Source organism: Sebastes fasciatus, chromosome 1, assembly GCF_043250625.1.
Source record: "Sebastes fasciatus isolate fSebFas1 chromosome 1, fSebFas1.pri, whole genome shotgun sequence".
Taxonomy (NCBI): Eukaryota; Metazoa; Chordata; class Actinopteri; order Perciformes; family Sebastidae; genus Sebastes; species Sebastes fasciatus.
In genome coordinates this window covers 4,831,042-4,856,468 of record NC_133795.1, presented here as the reverse complement: position 1 = coordinate 4,856,468, position 25,427 = coordinate 4,831,042, and the positions used below count along the sequence as shown (strand labels likewise).

The 25,427-nt window shown below is 42.2% G+C and overlaps 1 protein-coding gene across 1 annotated transcript in view; it reads right to left on the bottom strand.

The window, feature by feature from the left end:
* Positions 1-25,427, bottom strand: part of cntn3b (contactin 3b) — a 63,926-nt gene that overhangs the window by 30,164 nt on the left and 8,335 nt on the right. Inside the window, exons 2-6 of the mRNA XM_074647059.1 lie at positions 24,530-24,660; positions 21,488-21,623; positions 8,559-8,734; positions 3,996-4,094; positions 518-721 (exon numbers count right to left, since the gene is read on the bottom strand). Coding sequence (XP_074503160.1) covers positions 518-721; positions 3,996-4,094; positions 8,559-8,734; positions 21,488-21,623; positions 24,530-24,584 — 670 coding nt within the window. The 5' untranslated portion in view covers positions 24,585-24,660. The remainder of the gene's footprint in view (positions 1-517; positions 722-3,995; positions 4,095-8,558; positions 8,735-21,487; positions 21,624-24,529; positions 24,661-25,427) is intronic.

Below are 25,427 nucleotides of genomic sequence, written 5' to 3'. Positions count from 1 at the left end.
TCATCAGTCCCATATCAAAACATTGTCAGGTGTGACTTCATATATTATGCCTATAATATATTTGAATAGTGTTAAATAATGTCAAGTAAACCACTAAAAAGAGGGATAAATAGCTAAATGTTTCTACATAGTATCAGGTAGGTTTACTAAGGTGATGCATTTGCTTTTGACTGACTGGTTTGAACAAAAAGCAGTTGCATTTAATCTGATTCATGCAGAAACAAAATACGTTTGTGATTATGCTTAGCCCAATCATATCTTGTTTAATAGATATTAATTTATGGAAAATAACAACAATTTAAATCATCATAGCAATACTGGAAAACTGCAATTATGTTATCATAATAATAAGTAACCTATAGGTCTGAAATACTGATCTCTTTTAGCCCAGTTTTAATCTAAACGTAACATAAAATCGGGCGATGACCACTCGCAACCACAGATGTAAATATGCTGAAATAAAGATGTAACATGTATGGATTATTTCCAATGTCAGTTAAATTGTCAAGTTATTTACCGTCACTTCTGAGGACCAGCGGTGTGGGAGAGCTGAGCACCTTCTCTCTCGTCACAGTGTTGTTAACCACGCAGGTGTAGTTGCCAACATCTGAGGGCTCCACTTTTGCGATGTACAGACTCCCGGTCTCCTGAGAGATGAATCGACGACTGTCTTGTTGGACAAAGTTTGGGTATTCATTGAAGATCCACGCAAACGTCAGCTCTGGAATGGAAAGGAAAACAATAAAAGAACAGCGTTGGTCTTCTGACACCACTCTTTCAAGACTTATTCCACACATACAGTATTAGATGAATCGACCTCTGTAGCTGGGACGGATGAACTGATAGGAGATACCCCACTGTGGCCTAAAAATTTTAGCATATCACGTCATTTTCCTTCTCTTATCTCAGTTTCCTTGGGAAGATGTACCAGGACAGGGCAAATGTAATAGCTATCAGTGCAGAAGCAATGGGAGACCCGAGGAAAGGGAGCGAAACAAAATGGATTACAGCGCGTCAGTGGCCCTCCCCTGACACATGGCCTCCATTCTCCGGGTCCCTGAGTGACTTGGTCGGTTCATGGGAGGCACGAACGAATGGATGGGTGGGTTGAGGGATGGATGGATTGACTTATGGAAGTGGGAACATGTTGTGATGCCCCGTTCACAAGCTGCAGGTCTACCATAAGAAAAGAGAAGCCTGCCATGATGAATTACTGTGTCATTTTGAGAAGCGCGCGCTGCACAGATTTGCAAGGAGCGAGGAGAAGCTCTGTGTAATCTACCGCTTCTGAGGTGAGGGGCTCCGAGTCAAAAGGTGTATGCAATGACTGTCAATCATATCCGATGAACAACCCCCATCCCTCCCGAGGGAGAAGACACGCCGCTCTGGATGGGATCGAGCGTCCGAGCTGGGAGCAGCGATGCAGATACAAACCTCCATCTGATTAGGCAAGCAGGAGCCACAAAGTTCAGAGTCAGCATAACCTCCATCTGAACTACGTGGCTGTAATGAGCAGTGGGAGTCAAGTGAGCAGTGGAAATACAACATAAGGGCTTTTATGCAACAGAAAAAAGTGACTTATGCACTAAAGAAAAGCCCTTTGAGTAAACAAATGTCGACGACGGAGCACAAATGTGACACATTAACAATTGCTTGTGACAAGATTGTATTTAATTGGTCGTGTCTGGGTGATGTGATGATGAATGTGGCAGCGGAGGAAAAAGCTTTTTGCAGAATTCAGAGTCAACAAAGTGAAATGAGAAGGTGCTTTTTTTTGCAGCAGGTGTTAGATAAAGTTCAGCGGAGTTCAAGGTTACGAAGAAAATTGATGCTTTCAGAATTCAAGAGGGGGAGGAAAGGAGTGAAAGAGGGAGAGCCAGAGAGGGAGCAACAGGGCGAGAAGGGAAGAAAAGGGACAGCAAGCTCGATCTGCTTTACTTTCATTCACTTCTGAATATGTGAAGAAGAAAAAAAACACAATAGTGTTACGGTTACAGCAGCCAACCGCATATAAGCCTGGGCCTATGTCAGAGGAAAGCTGTCAAACTGTATTTCACACAGAGTACTCTGACCCATTATCCCATAGACCAGCTGTACAATGCACTGCGCTACAAACTCTTCTCTTGTGAAGGGAATTGGTTGTTCCAATGTGCAAGCTACTGTATCAAGAGGGAGACAAGATAGGCAGCAGCCATTGTCCGTGTCCTCAGAGAGGTGGGGCTGAGCGGGCTGCGTCTTTATCTCCTATTTGTGGCCTCTTATTTAAAGAATACATTTCTGGGCTTCTCAGTTGAACAATTAAACCATCTTTCTTTGGATGTTTAGTGCATGATTATAAGGCTACAGCCAGCTGCTGGTTAGCTTTGCATAAAGACTGGGAATGAAAATCCTCCTATTAGCACCTCTAAAACTCACTAATTGAAACGTCTCTTTTGTTTAACCCGTAAGAAAAAAGTGATAAAGAACAACTACTACTTTAAGGGTCGTTGAGAGGACCACCTCTGTATACCTCGTGTTTTTACCGGAGCGTCCTCAATGCCTCGACTTGAAAAAGTGCGGAACAGCGCGCCTGATGTCTTTAGCGTTTTTTCTCATTGTGGTGACTTTTGCTGGATACCCGGAGCTTTATATGTCTTTACCAACCATAGTTACCATGGTCTGTACAGAAACGAGCAAATTAGTGCAGTTCTTTAGATTTCGGGTAAGTTGTTGTCATTCATTTAAACTGTTCTATTACCACATTTGGGTCGCGTACAGTTCATGGTTTGTAATAAGGTAAAGTATTTGGTGGTTGCCTAGCAACATATAAAATACAATGATGCAGCAAACTGTAAAAAACGCTCTGTCTGATCGGGCAACAAAAAGGCGGTGAGGTGCGCCTCGCGTTTTGCACCTGCAGGTGCCTTGTTTACAGTCTTTGTGCAATGCTAAGCTAAGCTAGCTCACTACAGGCTTTAGCTTCGTTTAACGGACTATCATGAGAGAGGTATCTTCTCATCTAACTCTCAGCAACAAACCAAATAAGCGTCTATACCAAAATGTCAAACTAGTCCTTTCACAGTAATTTGAGAAACACACAGCTGTAACTAGAAAAATGCACTCAGTAGAGTGCAGATCTCCGCCAGGTGTGTCTCCCTCTCTCCTTCTAAACAAAGAAGAGTTGAATCTCACTCAATTGTCCCTCATGGCTTTCCTTACAGTCAAGATGGCAGTGAAGATAACAAAAACGGGGATTAATTCATCTCCTATCGTGCCTTACTTTAGTGGATCATAACATATCGGGGGTATGGAATTAATCTGAAGATGCTGCGGTTCAAAATGAGAACAAACTTTTCAATAGATGTCAGTTTTAGAGCCACGACAAAGGCCAAAATGTGGCCTGCAACAGAATAGGTGAGGCTTGTTTTTAGCCTATAGTCAATTGCCGGAAACGCCTTTTGAAGCAGTTGAAGCAGTTGTTGATCATTTGCGGACGGTTAAAAGGGGTGAAGAGTGAGCTGTCAATGACCGTATGAAACAGTCAATAAAATCAAACCAAAACACAAAAGGTCCTTGTGCATACAGTCATAAATGTGCACAAACAAGATTAGGCTGTTGGGTCCCGTAGTATGCCAGATTAGCTGTGGACAGACAGACAGACACACACACACACAACCGAACGCATGATCTCCCCACAGGCTTAGGCATGGCGGAGATAATTTGAAAAATAGACAGAATAAGGAAAGAAACACACAAGTAGGGATTTACTTAGTAGTACAGTATGAAATACACAAGGAGATGATTATTAAGAGCATATTTACTGTACAAATAAATGGGTGTAAAAACAGATTAAGTTAAGAGTAAGGGAGTAATCCTTTATCAAAGGTTGCCATGTGAAACGAGGGGAGGGATTTATACCACTCGTTATGAGTCATGTTCAAATAAGAGGTGCGAAAGCGGCATACCCGGAGAGAGAGAGAGAGAGAGAGAGAGAGAGAGAGAGAGAGCAAACTTACCTCCAGAATATGCAGGTGGTCCACATAACAGAACTACTCCCTGGCCCTCGCGGACGTTGACAGCGCTCCTCACCGTCTGAGTTTTGAAGTTATCAAGATCTGATGAGTCAAATAAGATCGACATTAAATTAGACTGCAGCCGAAAAAGAGCTGAATATCAGACAGAGAGTGTGTTTTTAATGTAGTCTATATTCTCAATTTTCTTTGAAAAGGATAGTTCTGAAAGTAGTAGACATACGTTTTCCCAAACTCCCTTCAGTGATTTACTGAGGCATGTTTTTGATGTTACATTTTGAGCACTGGGACATTAATAGGGCATCATTGATTGCCCTGGGACACCTCCTGACAGCCTCCGACACTTTCAAAGGCATCCGGGGGTGCTGATGAAATAGATGGACCTGACTTGGTGATGTTTACACTGCAACACCACACTTTAGCACTGGGAAGAGATTAGGCTGAAATGGGATAAAATGAGCAGGGCGGGGGGGAACGTTGCGCGCGGACTGAGCAAACACGGGGGTGTGTGCATGACAAATGACAGTTTGCGGTGCCAGCAGCAGCAATAAGTAACATCGTTATTAAATGTGGTGTAATCTTGCACTTAAAAGCATTAGCTTCCCCATCAATACTCTCAGCACAATCTATCCCTTTGCAAATGAACGAGCAGTCGCTGGCAGACAAAACCTAAACCTGGGATGATAAACCACCCCTGGCTTCATGACTGATGGAGGGAAGCTGCCGCAGTCCGCTCTGTACTCTGTCTGCACCCTCTGGCTAACAGCCTAGAGTAAGCCTTCCAAACACAAACAAAAGAAAGTCAGTGTGACCGATAAGGGAAATTAGGAGGAGGAAGATTATGGAGAGAAGTGGGACAGAGTGTTGGTAAGATTAATGAGCAGCTCTCTGATGACCGCAGTGGAATCAAACAGAGCCAAGTCACGGTAGGACACCGAGGAGGCCACAGGAGGAGATGGCTGACTTCAAAATACAGACAGAGACGACGTCCTTCTGATCTCATCAGGCTGCGTTAGTAAATACAGAGTGGAGATTCAGAGGAGGAGCGAGCGAGATATATATCCGGGGGATTGAAAAAGCACCGGCATAACAGGAGTTAATAATTATTAATACGGTGAATCGAAGAGCTAATAATGACTTGTGGACGAGTAAAGGATGACTTCTTCGCCAAGATCGTGCAAAATGGCAAATAAGAGGGCACAGTGCTGGAGGGGATACACTTCTGTCTTCTCTGGCCTCTGAGCAGAAGAATAATGGGCTTCACTGGAGTGAACTGACCACACACTGTAACTCTGAGAGCTGGAGGCCAAACTCACTGTAGCTGCAGTGATTCTTTTGTAAGCAGAATCCGTCTCTTCCCTAAAAGAATGGCTGGCCTAGAGATTACAGAGAGCAACCATTACGGCTCAAAGATGATTGGTCTGGGCAATGGCGCCGCCGTATAGACATTCCCCGTTATATATTGTGACCAGCAGTGTTCTTGAGCAAAGCTGCAGCAGCCCCACAATGCAGCAGTCTCAATTTATGTTTGCTATCTTAAAAAAAAAAAAAAGTTTATTACAACCCGGGTCTTATTTTCTTACTTGGATATTGTTTCCATCCCTTATGATGGCACAATAAAGCAATTACTGAGAATTGGGAACTGGATGACATCATTGAGCAAAATTGAGCATTCAAACAAGACAGGTTGTAAACAAGCCAACAGCCTATTTAAAGCAGTATTCATTTATTTTTTGGCCTCTAAAGAGCTGCTGTTAGCACAACAGTGACACATTATCACCTTGAAAAAGCTGATATGGCGTTTATTATGGTGTTACGGTGAGATGGTGTTTGCAAACAGTTGCTTATTTAAACATTCAGCAGAACATGCAGCAACACTATCATTTATTTTTGGAGCTGTGTTTCTTGCAACAAATATAAATCCAATAAGTACTCTCTTTTAGCTCTGTTTTTGGTCTCCACCGATTCTCCAAGGAACTATCTGGCTCTTTTTCCTCCTAAATGTTCCACTATGTTCACCAGCTAGTGACTAACTGTGTCTCTCTGTTGTTTGGTGCTGATGCAGGTGGTGTTCATTGGGTTTATCATCACTAACACAGCTGCCAGCTGCTGGCGATGACACTGATGAGAGCGCTGAGACTGAAGCAAACAGGACAGTTGAGGGCCGTACGACAAAACCAAACAGCGAGCTGAAAGATGCTGAAGGGCTCCACAGAGCAGAGGTGAACTGCACAGTCAGGTGGATTTTTTTTTGCGGGGTTTGTCACCATAAGGGACACATTTCACACCACACACAGTCATTTGAGCTATTGTTAATATACAAACATGATTAATGCAGCTTTCAGCCCATTTATTTGGAGGTAAAGCTAAAAGTGAATGTACATAAAATGCTGATTCCTCACTACACCGGCAAACTGTTCGTAGTAGATCAAAGTTGAACGAGGAAGTTGGTCTGTAAACTGCATGGATGTATTACTAAGAGAGCTAGATACTGCGTGGCAACGTATGCTGCATTTCCACTGCATGGTACAACACGGTTCAACTCAACTCGACTTGTTCTTTTTTGATTTTCCATTAGCAACAGTTGTGGATAGTACCTGGTACCACCTCGTTCCAAGCGAACGAGGTAGTCAATACTAAAAGGTGGAGTTACAACACTGCAGACCACTGATTGGTCAGAGAGAATCGTCACCAGCGTGACACGGGACATCCTGCAAAAGCCAACCATTTTTCAAATAGCCAAGCTGCCGTCAATGGCGACCGCAATTTTTTTATTGACTCGACCCAGAATTTTAAAAAAATGACAGCCTGCGAAACTATACTGCACACTACGCCATACTATTGACGAAGTGTAGACGATCGTCTGTTTGGCTGCCGATGAAAGCATTCAGTGTGGCATTGAAGATGATGTCACGTCAGTTTCATGCGGCGTCGCTATGGCGATCAGCTGAAAATCCAACCGACACTGAGGGGCTACTATCCGCAGTGGAAAACGAAATAGAGAAAAAGGCCTGGTACCAAACGTGAGTTGAGTCCAGTCGAACCATGCAATAGAATTACAGAAACAAGACGTTAGTCTTGCTGTTAACTTCCCCCAGTGGTTACTCGTGGTACTACATGAAAACATCCTGTCGCCTAAAAAGCATTTATCCGCATAAACTGCCATTATGAACGATGTTGACAGGACACCTCCAACCACAAACAAGGTCAACTTTTACTCTTTCTATCACAAGTTGTTTTTAAATGATTAAAGTTTATATAAATAATAATAATAGTAATAATGAGTGACGTTATCTCAATGTAGTCTGAGCCAAGCGGGACTGAGAGGACAGGGCCAGTAGAGAAACATTAATGTGCACTAGCAGAAGGCCAATGTTGCCACGTTACCGGATCTCAGCAATCATCTTGATGAGTACAATGCTAACATAACCAATGACGATCGCCAAAACTATGAAAATAAGACCCAGATTGTATGAAACTAGATTTCTCTTCAAGGCAGTATGAAAGAGATGAACTCATCAGTGATACAGCGTATTTATATATTGATGCTGTCGATTGCAGTTTTGCGTTTCATTCTATGCATCATTTCAGCTGTTTTTATTGTGAGCTGTGGGAGGACAAGTGAGCTTATAGTTGTTGCAGCTGAATTTTGAAGGCAAGCAAAGCAGCAAGGAAGGCATGACATTTCTATCTTAGGGCAGTGGCCTCATTACACGGGAAAGCAGAGTATCAGCCATGCTGATCTCCGAGACCTCCCTCACTGCGCATTAGGCAAGACAATAAATGTCAAGCAGCTCGGCTCTTCACCCGGTCCCCACAAGTAAGATTCATTACTGGCTATAGGGATAATGGCAGTCCATCTCCTGAGAGGAAGTGAAATGCTCTCTATCCTTGGGACATGATCAATAGTCAGCATGCTTGATCAAGAGAGGAGAGGTGCCTCTACAGTGCCATGTCTGGAAGGTACTGTATAGGATCCCACTCTCCGCAGCATCACTTTCCAGCTTGGCCTTTTGTCTTCTGAGCGGTAGGCTGACAGAGCAGCACACACAGCCCGTCACTGTCTGATCCACTCACAATCTGCTGCATATATTATGCATAAAGAAGTGGCGGGTGATTACAAAGATGCAAACACTTCTTACGCATTATTTCTGTTCGCCTCCTTTTAGAGTGTGAATCACAGGGGCTGGCGGATCACTTGGCAAAATATGAGTCAATTCGGACTGAGCATAGATGCTGTCAGAGCTGGAACCGCTAATGAGAATCAATGGAGTTCAGAGGAAGTCAGAAGCCGCCTCACCCACTGTGAGTGTTTGTTGCATTTGACATTTCATTCGATTACCATCTCCCTCTCGAAAATCTATTCTCAGGCAATCTAAATGAGAAATCGGAATAGTGAATGAAAAAAAAGAAAAAGAAGAAGACCTTGGCCACAACCGTGTTACACACTCGTCAGACTGATATACAGCAGATACAAAGACGTGCCAGGATGTCATAACTGTGCCAGAGTGGTGCCAGGAACGTGTTAGCGGTTGCGGGATCACTTACATGCAAATTGCAGGCTGGCTCTGCGGCTGACGATGGACCCCCACGCGTTGAAGGCCGTGCACTGGTACGCCCCGGTGTCTTGGTCCTTGTCCAGGTTGCTAATGATCAGGCTGCCCCCAGACATGTGACGCCGGTAGTCATTCCCCAGATCAATGAGTGTTCCGTTTAGTGACCATCTGGAGAAATGCAAACACAATCAGTGGCTGAGCCCCCTGGAGATGCACGCTCACAGTGTTTATCACAGAGATCGATTTGATCGGTCGCATCATGCTGAGGAGATAAAAGGTGAGTAATAAGAGAAGCATTCGGTATTGTTAACAGAGGAATCTGAATGTTGCAAATATCCCTTATAGTGAGTTAGGAGGAAAGAAAACATTTCATGATAGTGAGGACAGCGATGGCTCCACAGTTTTCACCAGTTTCACCACTTCATTCATGTGTATGTATGTTTTCTACTAATCTAGGCAAAATTCCAAAACTGAGCAAATCTGCTGTGGTGAGTATTGATTTTTCTCCCACTTGCATGGCGAAGTGGGTTTTATTTCATCTCAGTTTTAATTACTTCCACTAAGAAGGATTTTGTTTCTGGTCCAGTTTGTAAGTCTGCTAGCAGAAAATGTGAAAACTGTTAACAGATTCCAATGACACTTGTTAGGCAATGGGCTAAGGAACAAGTGGTTTGTGCAAGTAAGAATACACAAAATTACATACGGAGAGCAGCAGCTTTTTTCCACGCTAGAGGAATCGCAATATCGATCTGTCGGTCGGTCCACCACTTTGTACAGAATTTTGATGGTAATCCATCCAATAGTTGTTGAGATATTTCAGCCAGACATTTCAGAGGATGTATCCTAATGCCTTTGGTAATCTCCTGACTTCTTTTTTAGCTCCACTATGAGGTTGATTTTTGTGGTTTGGAGTGAAATATCGTGATTCATCGACCTGCAGGGCCGGAGAGAGTGGCTCCGGCCCCGCAGACCAACAGTTCCAGACGTACGTATGCGCCAGTTTAAACGGCAACAGATGAAATTGGCGGTACAGTGAACGGTGTCAAGTATAAAATTAACAAAACATTGAAATGCAGCACTGACTAAAATTCTATTTTAACGTTGTCTACTATATGTCGATGACGTCATACCTAACCGGGCGTCATTTTTGTGTATATAGGTATTATGTCTGCTAAACATCCAAATTTTAGCATTGACATTATGAGCATGCTGACGTTAGCATTTAGCTCCAAGCACCACTGTGGCAAAATCCAGCCTCACAGAGCTGCTAGCATGGCTGTAGACTCGTATTGAATTGCTGCACTTATTGAATAAAAAAATGAAAAAAATTCACATTTCGATGCAGACTTTGATCCAGATTAGAAACGCTTTAACATTTTGTGCTATTACAATTACAAATGTAAAGGACTGTGCCGCCTTGCCAGAGTTATGCGCTCTCTGAGTGCTTTCTAATTAGTTCATGTTTGTGCCTTTGTGTTTCTGACTTATTGCTTTCTGACACCTTCATATTGCATTGTCTACAGACCATTTCCTTCAAAGAAAGGTCACGAGATACTTTGTCATGCGAGCGCGGTTCCGGAAGTGACAGCTATTAATCACAGCTACCAACAGAGACAAAACACTGAATAATGTTCTCGCTGAACGATGAAAACACTTTATGCGTTATTCACTGAAATCTACAGCCGGTCGGCCTGACAGACGCGTCTTTTGGAGGAGATGCAAACTGAGTGATACCTGTGAGAGCGCGGAGGGTAACAGGACTTTATCTCAGAACATTAACACAGATGAAAAATTACTTTTCCGGGTCCTTATAGAATTTGAGAAACAAAGAATTATTACAAGTCTGCCTTTGTGACAGGACTGTGAAATGACAATTCCAATGATAAAGAGAAAAAAAAATCAATATCATTCTTTTCTCCCCTCCCAGGCAAACTAACAGGCTGTTAGAATGATGCTTCATGCAGACTTAAAGCCAGTCATGGCTCTCCCCAGTCTCCTGCCTGACAGACTACAAAAGACGAAGCCGTCTTTCATCTTGTAGCTTGCATTATTCATCTAACAGTCTGTGCCAGTCACTTAATCTGACTGATTTTGTCACTGTTCCAACAATGATATTACTTATGCACAATACTTGTCATGACATAGCTTATGTTTCTAAGAATATACTGTATACGAAAACACAACATCTGATTGAACGCAGAACGAACATTTTGAATAAAACACACTTTATGATGACATTTTAAGTGTTTTTTGATGAAGTCCATTTGAATTCTGCATTGTCCTTTCCCTGTTTGTGCCAAAAAAAGGGAGGATTATTGTGTGTGCGATAGAGGAGGAGGTTAAATGGAAAAGGATGGGAAGCTAGTTAAACTTGCAGCCACCCAGCATGATTGAACGTAATGGGAGAGGAAGGTGGGCAGCCTGGACAGATCACACACCCCTGGAGCCGACAGCTGGTCGGGCGTGATGGTGTGTCTCCGCATCACAGACACAATCAGTAAGCCACCTACCTACTCCTGCTGCAGAAAGACATGAGACAGGCTCTGATATTACAGTAGAAGACATGGGGAACCTTGTTAGGCTTTTTCATGTGCGCCCAGCGAAGGTGGATGTGAAGATCAAAAGGAGTAATAAGCAAAGGGGCTTCTTAGTTAACTGAACTATTTAAAGGGTGATTTAATCGCAGCCATGTCACTCGTCGTCATTATTAGCCAGGTGTGAACAAAATAACAAACCCGCGCTAGCAAAATTTCCCACATGGTAACAGCGATAGGCAAGTGAAAAAATGTAAGCCTTCACACTCAGAAAACGTGAAGAAACATCAGCACGACACGCCGTACACAGCATCTGGGCTGTAATCTCTTCATACCAAAAGGGCAAAACAGAAAACACTATAGCGAGAAATGCAGCCTTCTCGTAATGTAATCTTGTGCATATGTTCAAATTTGCCGTGTGTGTTTTCCCACCAGTTATAACACACAGCACCATGATTCTGTGATTGATTTCCTAATTAAAAAGCCAAACGCAAAAGTTGGTAAGTCAACTGTAATTGTTTATAAGTCGCAATAACAAATTTGTCTGCTACTTCAGCACCACGGACTTAAACAATACGCAGCACAGAGAGAGCCATGGTCGGGGCCATGGATTCTATCTTACTGATATTTCAGAGCCATGGTCGGGGCCATACACTGATCAGCCATAACATTCAGACCACTGACAGGTGAAGAGAATAATTCTCGGGGGGGGATATATTAGGAAGCAAGTAAACATTTTGTCCTTGAAGTTGATGTGTTGGAAGCAGAAAAAATGGGCCAGCGTAACGATGTGAGCGACTTTGACAAGGGCCAAATAGTGATGGCTAGATGACTGGGTCAGAGCATCTCCAGAACAGCAGCTCTTGTGGGATGTTCCCAGTCTGCAGTGGTCAGGACCTACCAAAAGTGGTTCAAGGAAGGAAAACCGGTGAACCGGCGACGGGGTCAGACCCGAGGCTCATTGATGCACGTGGGGAGCAAAGGCTGGCCCGTGTGGTCCGATCCAATAGAAGAGCTACTGGAGCTCAAATTCCTGAAAAAGTTAATGCTGGTTCCGATAGAAAGGTGTCAGAACACACAGTGCATCGCAGTTTGTTAGCGCCTACAATGGGCACGTGAGCATCAGAACTGGACCACAGAGCAATGGAAGAAGGTGGCCCGGTCTGATGAATCATGTTTTCTTTTACATCATGTGGATGGCAACGAGTTGGAGGTGTTGACTCGGCCTCCAAATTCTCCAGATCTCAATCCAATTGAGCAGCTGTGGGATTTGCTGGACAAACAAGTCCGATCCACGGAGGCCCCACCTCGCAACTTACAGGACTTAAAGGATCTGCTACTGACGGCTCGGTGCCAGATACCACAGCAGACCTTCAGAGGTCTGGTGGAGTCCATGCCTCGACGGGTCAGGGCTGTTTTGGTGGCAAAAGGGGGACCTACTCAATATCAGGCAGGTGATCATAATGTTATGGCTGATCGATGTAGATTTTAAATTGCACAAACAGGCAGGCAGACTGGACTAACATATTCAACTAAACAACCCCTCTGGCCCTGCACTCTCTCTCTGCTGCTGGGGGATGGAGAGAGGGAGGACAGGTATGGCAGGCTAACAAGGGGAATGGCATCCCCGCTCACATCGCTTACTGATTCACTACACTTCTTGAATGATTTGAGTCCACTATGACGGGTTAAATAATTATCATTCAAACAACAAAAAAACTGTAATGAAAGGTGAACGATTTCACAGGGTATGAGTCTTTTTACCAACTGTATGATATTTCTCTAATTTTGCTTATGCTTTTTTCTTCTGAAATACTGGATATGTTCCAGCCCAGTCTCACGGCAAAGCCTATAGCAGACCCGCCTCTCCATCGGAAGAAAGAGTGAGAAAGACCTTTATGGTGGATGGGTCAAACAAACACAGGACTTTCAAGCAGTAGACACATGTTCGAGACCGGTGTTTTGTTTTGCAAGATACATCAGTGACATTTGTCACGTGTTTCCTGTACTGATGTTACGTTGTTTCCGGATGTGTTTTACTTAGTTGACGTACTTATTTTAACCCTAACCATGACGTTTTCCCTTAAACTAACTAAGTGGTTTTCTTGCCTACACCTAAGTCAGTGGCTTTGTTGCCCCCTGCTGGTAATGCATGTTGATACAGGCGTGTAATATTCACGTCTCTTTGAGGTAAAGCGTGACACTGACTCTGGTGGACAGGCGGGTTTATTACACGCTTTGGCAGGATATCGGGTTGATATTTTCACCTCTTCAGTCCTCTTAAAATTATTTAAATTACACAATCTGAGAGGAAAATATCTTGTTAGTAGAACTGCTCACAACATACTAAAGCCATAACCTGTGATGGGGGGGGTCACAAGTAGACATTGCTTTGTTTTAAGCGGTCATAAACCACAAAACCACAATCCATACCTACTCATTTGGATAGAGGAAATTCAACTATAGCATTAATTGATACATAGTTTTCTACTTGTGGCTACTGCTAATGAGCACAAGCCATCATAGCAATATTTCTTCTTTGTGTGTGTGTGTGTGAATCCTCCATTATAATTCGCTCTCACACTGCATCAGTAAAACAGAGAGGTGACGCAGCAGGCAGAGCAGAGGTCTTAGTGTTAGCGCAGCCCAAAGTGAATCATACTGAATCTAACTCCACATCAGGTGGAGGGGGAGCTTTACAGTATAAGTCCGACAGACTCCGGGAGTACAGTGCTATTTGCCGCGGTGTGCTGCAGGCGCGGGCTGATCTGAGCATGCTCTGAATGAACTCCCCGTGACCTTGAGGTTCACATCAATTTTGCATGAGGTCTCCTCATCAAATAGACTGGGGATTATACTGCAGCACTGGCTCACCTGCCTTTCCTTCAGGCCAGACACCCACAGAGACGGCAGTGACCACACAGACCGCATACTGTTCGCGCACACACACACACACACACACACACACACACACACACACACACACACACACACACACACAGGAGCACACGCACAGGAGCACACACACGCAGAGCTTAGAGCTGATAATGGAAATCCAACTGCTGACCAGGGTACTCTCTACAATTATGTTTAGTAGGTTATTGCTGCTGCTTTTTAATAAATTGATGTTCATTTGGCTTCCAAGCCAAATGTAACACGATAAATATTCCTACAACCAGCCTGTATCAGTGTGAGTGTTTGTGTGTGTATGTGTGTGTGAATGAGCTTAAAAAGACCTATAGAGTTACTGAAATATTAACAGTAATATAGTACATGTGCACACAAATATACACACGCAGTAATAAACCATTAGCAGCAGATATAATACCATTTACAATTGCGATTTATAGTCTGGATGTATGATGATGTTATTCAAAGTAAAAGTCAAATATATAAATAAAAGCAAATTCATCAAGCGCCAACAGAGTAAATAATTAAAAGTCTATATTACTGCTGTTATTTAAAGGACCAGTGTGTAGCATTTGGGGGATCTACTGGCAGAAATAGAATATAATCAGGGCTGCATAATTAATAAAAATGTTATTGAAATCGCAATATGACCTACTGCAATTTTCAAATTGCAGGATGAGGAGGAAATATTTGTTAAAGGCAACATTTGTGTGAAAATATATAATTTTAAATTAAATATTGTGGTGCTGAAGAGATGTCCTGGCCTACACATCATATTCTACCAACTTAAAAAAAAACATCTTAGTCTGGTACAGATCCCTGCAAAAATCACACCCTAATCATTTTAATATGTTTTTCAATAAAATGAGAATAATAATGTTAAAATTATCATAATTTCAAACTCGCAAATCATATCCTAATTGCAACATCAGCCAAAATAATCGCAATTAGATATTTTTTCAAAATCGTGCAGCCCCAAATATAATATTAATATATGTTTTCTTTAGTATATAATCACCTGAAAATAATAATCATTGTGTTTTTGTTACGTTAGAGCCATTTATATCTACATAGAAGCGGGTCCTCTCTTTACATGCATGTTTCTACAGTAGCCCAGAATGGTCAAAACACTGTGTTAACTTTTCCTGCTTAACGTTACTAACTCCGATGTAAACCCACCCGCGGCATTATTCAACGGTCGGAGCAAGTGACGGAGTAGTAATAGCCTGCGAGTCCGCTAAGGGCGGGCGGGAGGTTTGGTGGATGGGTCAAACAAATTTTCAACCGGTGTTTGTGTCCAGTGTGAAACTAAAAGTAACGTCGTCAGTGAAGTTTACGTCAACCGTGACTGTTTCCTAACCCTAACTAAGTGGTTGTGTTGCCTAAACCTAGAACTTCCTGTGAAAACAGAAGTTTATTTTGAAAGGACACTATGCATGTAACAAGTATACATATTGTGTCGTCTCCGATGCCGAGGGACACTGATCAAGCAGCGGTAATTGACGAGTTGGGAGTGAGAATGTGTTATCCACTCACTTCCCATGTACACACACTCTACACTCTGACTCTGCTCTTACAACAGCTCTAGGGCCATTCACATTTTCACATCGGCAACCGTAGTTCTCTACACGCCTGGCACACCGCTAGATGCAGCCAGATGTCACATACTGCTCCTTTAAGACCACATGCTGGCCCTTCTTCCAGTTTATCCCATTGGCTCAAGGGTTATAAGATTTTCTCACCCTGTAAGAGGTCATGTAACCCTCCAAAAGATAAAAATCGATTCCATTTGAAACAATTTCCAGATCCCGCCCTGTTATCTGGCTCTATGCCGCAACTGGGAAAAAAACAACATCTTCTAATCACGCCCTCCCAGTTCTATTTATGTTCCTGTTACCCTGAACCGACCCGTAAACAAAGGTAGAGTCATACATCTGCCCGAAGTCACATTACATGATAGCAGACACCAGCCAGAGCACTTTTTTATTCCCCCTTTCCAATCACTGCTGTGCCCTTGATCCTGTGTTACAGCAGATTCATAGTAAACACAGTGACAGGTGTATTCATAAAGCACCGCTCGGAGCCCTGGAGTGTGCTCTGGCGCTACACTGGACTATTTGTCAACTGAACAACTGTCAGGGTCCCCGCTCATATATTCATGGTGTCTGCGAGTGGGCGAGGTGGAGGGGAGCATCGAGGTGATGGAAACAAAATCAGACGATACGAAGCTAACTAGCAAAGGGTTGTGAGCTTAAACACAAACGGCAACCTGGTATTCTCTACTCTCATATTTAATATCAATGTTAAATGTCACTATATTTCAGTATTAGAGGAGAAATTATGTGGGGAAGTTTCTATTTAACATTTTAGATGTTTCCACTCTCCTTCGTCCTTTTACAGTTCGCTGTTCCCTGCCTTTTCCTGAATGCCAGTCTGCATCACATTCTGGTCTGCTGGGTCTTTTTTTATGATGGATAGTGATGCGTCTGTAAAGCCTATAAAGCACTTGACAGTCTCTGACACAGTTCCTGGTAATGATTTATGGGATAAGGTTGGCAATGTTATTTATTCTTTTCACTGTCAATCAATCCCATTAAAAGACCAAAAACCAACACACGTATGTTTTGTGCAGCCAAATCCTGATGTATCCGAATTCTCCTGTGCTCGAGCTATATTGTTAAAAATACATGAGTGAGTCACTGTGTCACGCTGAGTGACATGTTCCTTTATTGCTTTGAACATGAGCGCTGCAGTTTATTTTGACTCAATCCCACATACACCGTCTTGCAACTTTAAATATACTCACTATAGCATTAAATGTGTATTAATCCGCTGCTGAAAATAGTCCCTGAAAAATGTGCTATTTACTCCTGTATGCTAAAAACTACATTGTCCGGCTGTTTTAGGGAATTACTGAGCCTTTTTTCATACAAACTAAACTATATATATATATATGAGCTATTTTTTTTAATATTCACATCTTCAGTAGGAACCAGTGGGCATGGAAGAGAGAGTCACACAAGAAATGGAAATCAGCTAGCATTCACAGACGGACTGACGTTCTGATAATCTAATGTGTTGTTTTTTTCACGGGATTTGACAGTGAGAAAAATCTAGAATAACACCAGCCTCATCCTTTAAGCTTTTTTTCTTCTTTTTGCTAACAAAATAGTACTTTAAAGACACACTATAAAACGTATCCTCATACAACGGTTCATATGCTTTATACGTACGAAACGTTATTCTATTTTCCTGCAAATGTCCAGCAACAAGTGACGCATGTGTCAATTTCCGCTCCAGTCTTTTTAAAATGAAAGTTACATTTTGGAAAAGATCGACTTGGTTAGGATTAGGCAACAAAACTACTTAGTTATGTTTTGGAAAAGATTGGGTTAAAATAACCCCAGAAGTGGCGTTACTAAAGTACTGAAGTTACGTGACAAATAAATCAAAGTTGGCTTCTTGTTTCACACGGGATACGAACAGCTCCTGGCAAAAGTCTGGTGTTTTTTGACCCACCCATCCTCTCCGACCTCCTCTCTATGCGGCGTTTGTCGCTCTTTATATTTCCTGGTTCACAATAACGTGGATTACATACAAATTACGAATTACAGTGCATTACTTTTCACCGTTGGTATAGCTACAAACGATGTATGAGAACAGCCTGCACTATACCGTGTATAAAGATCTTTAATTGGGATTTTAGACATGGACATCCCCAGACTACTGAGGAAAAATCATCGTTTTGTATAAAAATTAAAAATACATATTTTAGTATAGTGTAATATTCAATGACATTTCCTCTTTACATATAAAGAAAGGCGATGTTAATGTATGCTAACCTACATTATCACTACTTCACCATACTATATTGTACCTGGTATTACTACTATTCATTGCAGCTGTGCTGAAAATCCAATACACATTTGGCCACTGTCCACTGGATTCACATAATATGTGACGAATAATTTCAATATGTTATTTACATGTCATCACTGTAGGATATGCAGGAAAGCTGAATCCCCCCCTACTGCAGGAGAACTGATATCCTCGATGCTACAGTGGCTCCCTGACAAGGGTTAACATCATCTTCTCTGACAAATTCAATATTGTCTGACCTAATTTTTTCCATGGATATTAAACCAAATGGATGAATTTTTCTTAATAGCTGCGGTAACTGAGGAAATTAAGTGTGGAGCTCTGAATGTAATACCCTCTCTCGCTTGGCACATCTAATTATACAAATACTGTTCATTTGCCGGGTCTGGGCCCGTAGTTTGCAGACTGGTGAAAGTCACAGCGTGACCATTTCCTAAAGGCAGGTTTTTTTTTTTCCAGTCTGCTCGGGACATTGTGAGGTTCTAATTTCAGTGTTGGGGAAATAAATTGCCAAGAATTTATGCTTTCTATTTTATCATCAGGAAGAAAAAAAAAAAGGTCCTCTCCTCGCCCGAAGGGAAACACGCCAAGGACGATCAGCGTCAGAAAAACTGATGCAACCCAAATGACGCTGATACAAAAATTGAGTCCTTCCTCAAAGTAAGATTAAGGTTAGAAATCTAGTGTCTTTAAAAGCATTACCAGAAATGTCAATCCACAGTGGTGAGTTTGCTCACTGAAACATCCTTTTAAACCTGCTTTCAGATTTTTTTTTTACGCATAAGTGAGGGCTCTGACTCCCAACAGTGGATCTACTGACCTAGATGAATAACGCCAGAGTGGGATATATGTGTTTTTTTGCACTCCGAGCAGAAGCTGAGTGTTCGGAAATGGTGGAAAGTTAGTGAACTCCAGGTACTACAGCTCTGAGGATACATTAAAAATGGACAAAATAAGAGAGGAGCCACAAAAGGTTCACGAGAGAAGCAGGATGAAGTTAAACAATAGCTTTACATAAAATCAGAGCAATAGAAAGGGCAATAAAAACGGATTTTATCACCACATTTACTTGAGAGTGGATGGTGCGTATTTTACAGTGTGTTTTAATTAAAAATCATACAAAAACAAATGTTATGTTTGTAGCCTAATAAAAAGTTTTATACTGGACTGCATCACATTTTGAAATTTAAAATCAAAGAGCTTAAAGCTGCATCAGTTTGTTTGTTTTTGGCCCCTTGGGGTCAACTCCATAACAAGTTGAAATTAAATTATTACCTTGATAAGTTGATATGGCTAATGTATTCTCAAACTTTTGCTTATTTACCCGCCATGGATGAACATTAGCATTCATTGGGAGCTGTGTTCCTGTGACCTGACCAACGGAAGTAAAATATTAACCCTCCTTTTAGCTTTGTTTTGGTCTCCACCATAGACTCAAGATATAGAAATATAAAATATGGATGTAGTCTCTGTGACATCACCCGTGGGTTTCTGAAGAGCCGTTGTGACGACTCTGCCTAACGCCCGGCTAATCCAAAAATGGGCACAGAGGTAGATCGTTGGTGAAGCTGAGGCGGTGCAGGGTGATGCAGCAGAGCAGACAGCTAGTAGCTAGTGACCTGTTACAACACCCACCCGTCATGCAAAGCGGCCACGGCCTCAATTATGCAGAACATTAAGCCTTGATATAATTTAAACGGATGAGTTATATAAAAATTCAGCCCGTCATACAGTTGTCATGAACAGATTATCAGCTATAGAGATCAAAACCGTTTTTTGTACCAGGCTGTAGACATGTTTATTTCTGCTGTAAAATTGGGCATTTTAACATGGGGGGGGGGAGGGGCCTATGGAGATTGACTCGCTTTTGGAGCCAACCTCAAGTGGCCATTTGAAAAACTGCAGTTTTTGGCACTTCCACATTGGCTTAAGTTTTCAGCGCCGGCAACGCGTTCTCATCCCAACTCCTCATATACTGACGCTTTGTCAGAGCCCTCGGCGTCGCTCCTTTTGGTCGCAGTAAACACGTGCTTAATGTTGTGAAGTAAACAAAAACACTTGCTGAGGTTCAGGCAATAAAACCACTATAGTTAGGTTTAGGAAAAAAACAACATGGTTGGGCTCAAAACTACTACGTTTGTACAGTGAAAATGACACAGAACGTTGTGAACACGGGACACAAACAAACAGCTGAAAGAACAGCCGTCTCCTGGATGAAAGCCTTGTGTTTGTTGGACCCATCCACCTCCCCTCCCACCTGCCCGATGTGTCTGTTTTCACTCTTAAAGCTACGTCACCACACTCCCCGAATCGGTAACGCCAACGGCCATGACGAAGCATCAGTATTTGACGCCCTGGGAATGAGAACGGACTGGCACTGCTTGGTCTCCACCTACTCCTGATAATATCTGGCAGTTTAGCTGCTAAATGCTCCACTAGTTAATTCAAGTCAAATTCATTTTATTCGATATCACAAATCACAAAGCCTTAGGTCTTTGATTCAGATAAGGAAAAACACTTAAAAAAAAAAAATCTTTAACAGGGAATAAAATGGGACAAAAATATGAAGAGCAACAGAGGAGAGGATGGAAGAGGGATCACTATGTCTGCTGTTTGGTGCTGGGCAAATAGCCTAAAGTCCGTTTATCAGAGCTCTTCTTTTGCTTAAAAACATCTGCCTTCTGCCGCACAAAGAATCTGAAAGAGAAACCTTCTTCCACAACACAAGTGAACGTCAGAAATGCTTTAAGTTGCGGGTGAAATAACGCAAGTGTCGGTTTCGACTTCAATTTCGACTGACTTTCCCCGAGATAGCTCGGGTTGCACAACAAGTATAATGATACCCCGCCGCTGCTGTGCCTGGACCATGTTTTCAGCGCAGACACATTATAGGAAATGTAAGCATTTAACAGAATGTCACTCACAAGGTTATTGCCTCTCTCGCCTGCTTGCTGTGCATCTACATGGTGCTGACCAAGCTCCGAAACACAATCTACCACAGAAAAACACCGCCAGCTGCCATTTTCAGGCAGGCTCCCTGCGCCGCCGGGGAATAGCCGGGGAGATATCAAAGGATCTGTGGTGCAAATGAGTCGCTGGAATCTCCCTTTTTCTCTCCTAATGATTTCTTAAGCCGTGTACCATATCATAAATCATCGGCTTTAGCCGCACCGTGGCTTAAATCTTATCATTAATAAAGTTAACCTCACTCGTATCTGAGGTGTTGGCATATTCATCAACCACAGTGGCCTTGACTCTAACTCTACATCATAGCCCAGGCCGAGATAGATAAGCTTTTTTTCAATTAGAAATGGATGCTCAATTAAGCAGTCGCTCTTTGAAGCCTGTCTTTTTGTTGGATGGTGCATAATCTCTCTCCAGCATTTATGTCCAGAAAACGTTGTTCTTTAACGAATCAATAGCAATCAACGCTATCAGTGCCGTCTTTGATTTCCGTGGAAGCGAGCAATGAAGATTCACAAGCACTTAAGCAGCAATGGATTTTCACCATGTGATGAGGATGCGGGAGCCGAAGCGCGTATAGACGGTCGAGCCGAGGAGGCTCGCGGGGAGATGTAACTTTGATGTGCTAATTTACCTGTACTGCGGAGGAGGGCTCCCTTCCGCCTCGCACGTGATGGTAGCCTGCTGGTCTGGGGAGTTGATCGGTAAAATGAGGTCACTCGGCTCCGTCCTCCATCTTGGCCCTTGAAACATGACATCCTCTGTACAGGCTGGGGAAAGGGGAGAAAAGTCTAGTGGTAGTACAAGCCAGAGAAATTGTCTCTTTGACCTTAAGAGAAAATACGGGGAGAATACAGCAAAAGCACAGACGCTGTGAGGACAAATAGTTCATCCGGCTGAAATACTGAAACTTTCAGACACTCAGTGTATATTCATTTTTTCAATATCTCTTTCCGAAGAAATGCATTACGAAAATCCCCGAGATGTGTTGTGTACACCCGTTGCATATCTTACATTAAGAGGAGTAAATCCCTCTTACCCTTGTTAGGCATTAACTGCTAATGCTGACATATTTGGTATCCGTCTTTTTAGCTGAACCTGACACTGGAATAGTGAAGACAAAAACACTGACCAAGGCGCTTATGCGTATTAACTAAGGCTGTCAATTGATTAAAATAGTTAATCACGATTAATCACAAATTAATCCCACATTTTTTATCTGTTTAAAATGTACCGTAAAGAGACATTTATCCAGTATTTAATACTCTTATCAACATGGAAGTGGGCAAATATGCTTGCTTTATGCAAATGTATGTATATATCTATTATTGGAAATCAATTAACAACACAAAACAATAACAGATATTGTCTAGAAACCCTCACAGGTACTGCATTTAGCATCAAACAATATGCTCAAATCATAACATGGCAAACTGAAGCCCAACAGGCAACAACAGCTGTCAGTGTGTCAGTGTGCTGACTTGACTATGACTTGCCCCAAACTGCATGTGATTATCATAAAGTGGGCATGTCTGTAAAGGGGAGACTAGTGGGTACCCATACAACCCATTTACATTCACTGATCTGGAGGTCAGAGGTCAAGGGACCCCTTTGAAAATGGCCATGCCAGTTTTTCCTCGCCAACATTTAGCGTTTGTTTGGAGCGTTATTTAACCTCCTTTGCGTCACACTAGTATGACATGGTTGGTACCGATGGACTCATTAAGTTTTTTAGTTTCATATCATGAAGTATCTTCACTGTAGCTTCAAAACTGAGCCCGCTATAACCTAAAAATCGCAAGTTGTGTTAATGCGTTAAAGAAATTACTGTCATTATTATCACGTTAACTTTGACAGCCCTAGTATTTACTCAAATTGTGCATGCTGGGTTTTCCATAGTGCCAGGTCTCAGTGAGTTACTATATCATCATGATGAATCATCATATTGTTGCTACTGTCCAATATAATGAATGTCCCTGCTTCAAAACTCCCATGTAAAAATGCAACTAAATAAAAATACTGCAAACATGTCATACAGTATAATGATTTGATTGCTGTGTAAATATTTGGCCGGCTGAGAGGTTTAAGAGAGTTTAATGCAGTTGAGCTCACATATACTGATTGATACAACTGAGGTGTTCAGTGTTAATTACTTGCTGTAAACAACATCATAATAATACTAGATGAGGACTAAAGTTGAGGGCTAAAGTCTACAATAGTTGACCCCTGACGTGGAAAGCCACATATTTCCTCAATAATTAATGATTTCCTGCAAGTGACAGGGTTGATAAATAAAGCAGAGTGATCTATTTTCAGAACGTCGATGTCATACGACGCATGCACCGGTTAATTGAGGCCATAAGGATGCACTCATCTGCCAGCAGCTTAAAAGGAGAGGATGTGGAACACAATCTGGTACTAAATGAAAGCAGAGCCAACAGACGGCCGGAGTAGGTCTAATTAATATCCTACTGCTAACAGATTGCAGCATGCGGCTAGCAGTTCTACACGTGGTTTTAACCGGTAGTAATATGTTTAGGAATCAACACATATTTCACTGTGATAGATTAGAAAAACAAGACATGACAACGAATCGCTGCAATAACGAATTAGCTTCAAACCAAACTACAGCAAAAAAAACAAATGTTAAGTTTGAGATAAATCTGAAACTGTCACATTTCAAAACGTTGTTGTGGAACGATCTATTCATAAATGATCAAACAGCTAGCGTCACATTGAATTCATTCACCTCACAGTTTGGTTTAACAAGCTCTCCCTAATTTGAATTTGAATGAAATGCCATGCAGGCTATCTCTAAGGTGTCTTTTGTGAGGATCCAGACAACATGTCACTTCAGATGTCATAATGATTGTTATCAGCCGTAGTGATTTTCAAGGGTTTCCATCACAACAATGAATAAGAAATAGCACCTATAGTCAGCAGCCGAGGTCTTGTTAAAAAACACTTGTCCGCTAGGAAGGTGAGACTGCTTGGATCTGGCTCCCTCGAGCACTGGGGCGTGAATTACCCATGAGCCAATTTGAATAACATTCATTGGGATTTACAATGTCATTTGAACAAGGGTTGACATTCTGGTGGAGTGTCTGTGCTTCTCCTGCTTAAATCCCAGGCGGCCGCACACAAGGGCAGAATGAGGCGCGTAGGCAAGTAGATTGTGCTAAAATGCGGGGCTGGATTCATTGCATGGATCCTGATAATGATCTGGACAGGCCATAAACAGGGACGGGGATCGGACTCCCTCGCCTGACAGTGTACAGTAGATGTGCAGCGGGACACCGCTCTAGGGAGCGGTGAAGGACACCATGCTAGAACGCTGTACATGTAATGACTGCAACTTAATCAGTGTAACCTTTTTGTTCGAGAAGAAGAAGGTATTTTTTTTCTGAGGTTATTTACAACTGTTCTGATTCTGTCTCTTCCTCACTAATGGATGAAACTCCATATTTTATATAAACACTGCTTCCTAAAAATGAAATGCTATTTATAACCTCCAACCTTACGGATATGCATTTAGTCTGCTGTGAGATAAAGAGCACAACGGTAACATTATCCTGTAATGAATATGCATTAGAAAACAAATTTATTAGAAGAGATGTTGTCGTGACATAAACAAGTGCAGCGAGACTCAAATATAATAAGTGTTAAAATAGCTTACCTGCAAGGCATCCAGTGATCGATAGCAGAACAATTTGTTTCCATGGTAACATCATCTTTAGTTGCCGAGGGCTAATAAGACTCTCATCCAGTTGCTTGTGAACGCTCTCCCTTGAATACAAGAATTTTAATCTGAGGGGAAAGTAATTATGCATGTGATTAAAATATGACATTTTGATCCAAATACGACAAGCATTCATCAGCAAAAAACATGATTATAGCACTGCTACGTTACATAATCGCTCCTTATTATTTGGGAGGTACTGAAAGTGAATGTTGAGGAAGTGAGAAGTGATGGTGGGAGGGGGGGGGAGAAACAGCAGCAGACAGAAAACTTGAGGATACAGCCCGGCGGAGCGATTTTTCAGGTGGCACAGAAGAAGAAACAGCTGCTAAATGGGGATGTTTTCATCCCGCCTAACAAGCTCAATTCTGCAGCTTTAAAGAGAAATGAGGAAGGAAATGATTGACCTCAAAAGATACTTCTCTCTTGACTATTAATAGGCGCTGGCAGACTGTGTACCAGCAATCCACAAAACGCCACTTCACACTTTAACAATGGTTCATGTGGCCGACGGAATGTAAGCAAACTGACTGTTTTCATTTTCATATGCATGCATCATTTCTTTAGAGCAACGGAAAATACAAGAAGGCCACATACTAAAACAATACAAATGGCACATTTCATTGTCAGCTGCTGACGTAACGATATGTTCTGTAATTTGTCAGCCTATACCTTTTCTAGAAAAGACTGTGAAAACAGTTGCATGTCTTCTGTCTGAGACATTGGGCCTCATGCAGCAACATTCTCTTACATTTTGCACCAAACGTTCTTAACCACCCAAATCTGCTCTTACCCAGGTGTGCTGAACGATGAGTCCCACTTGATCATAAATTGG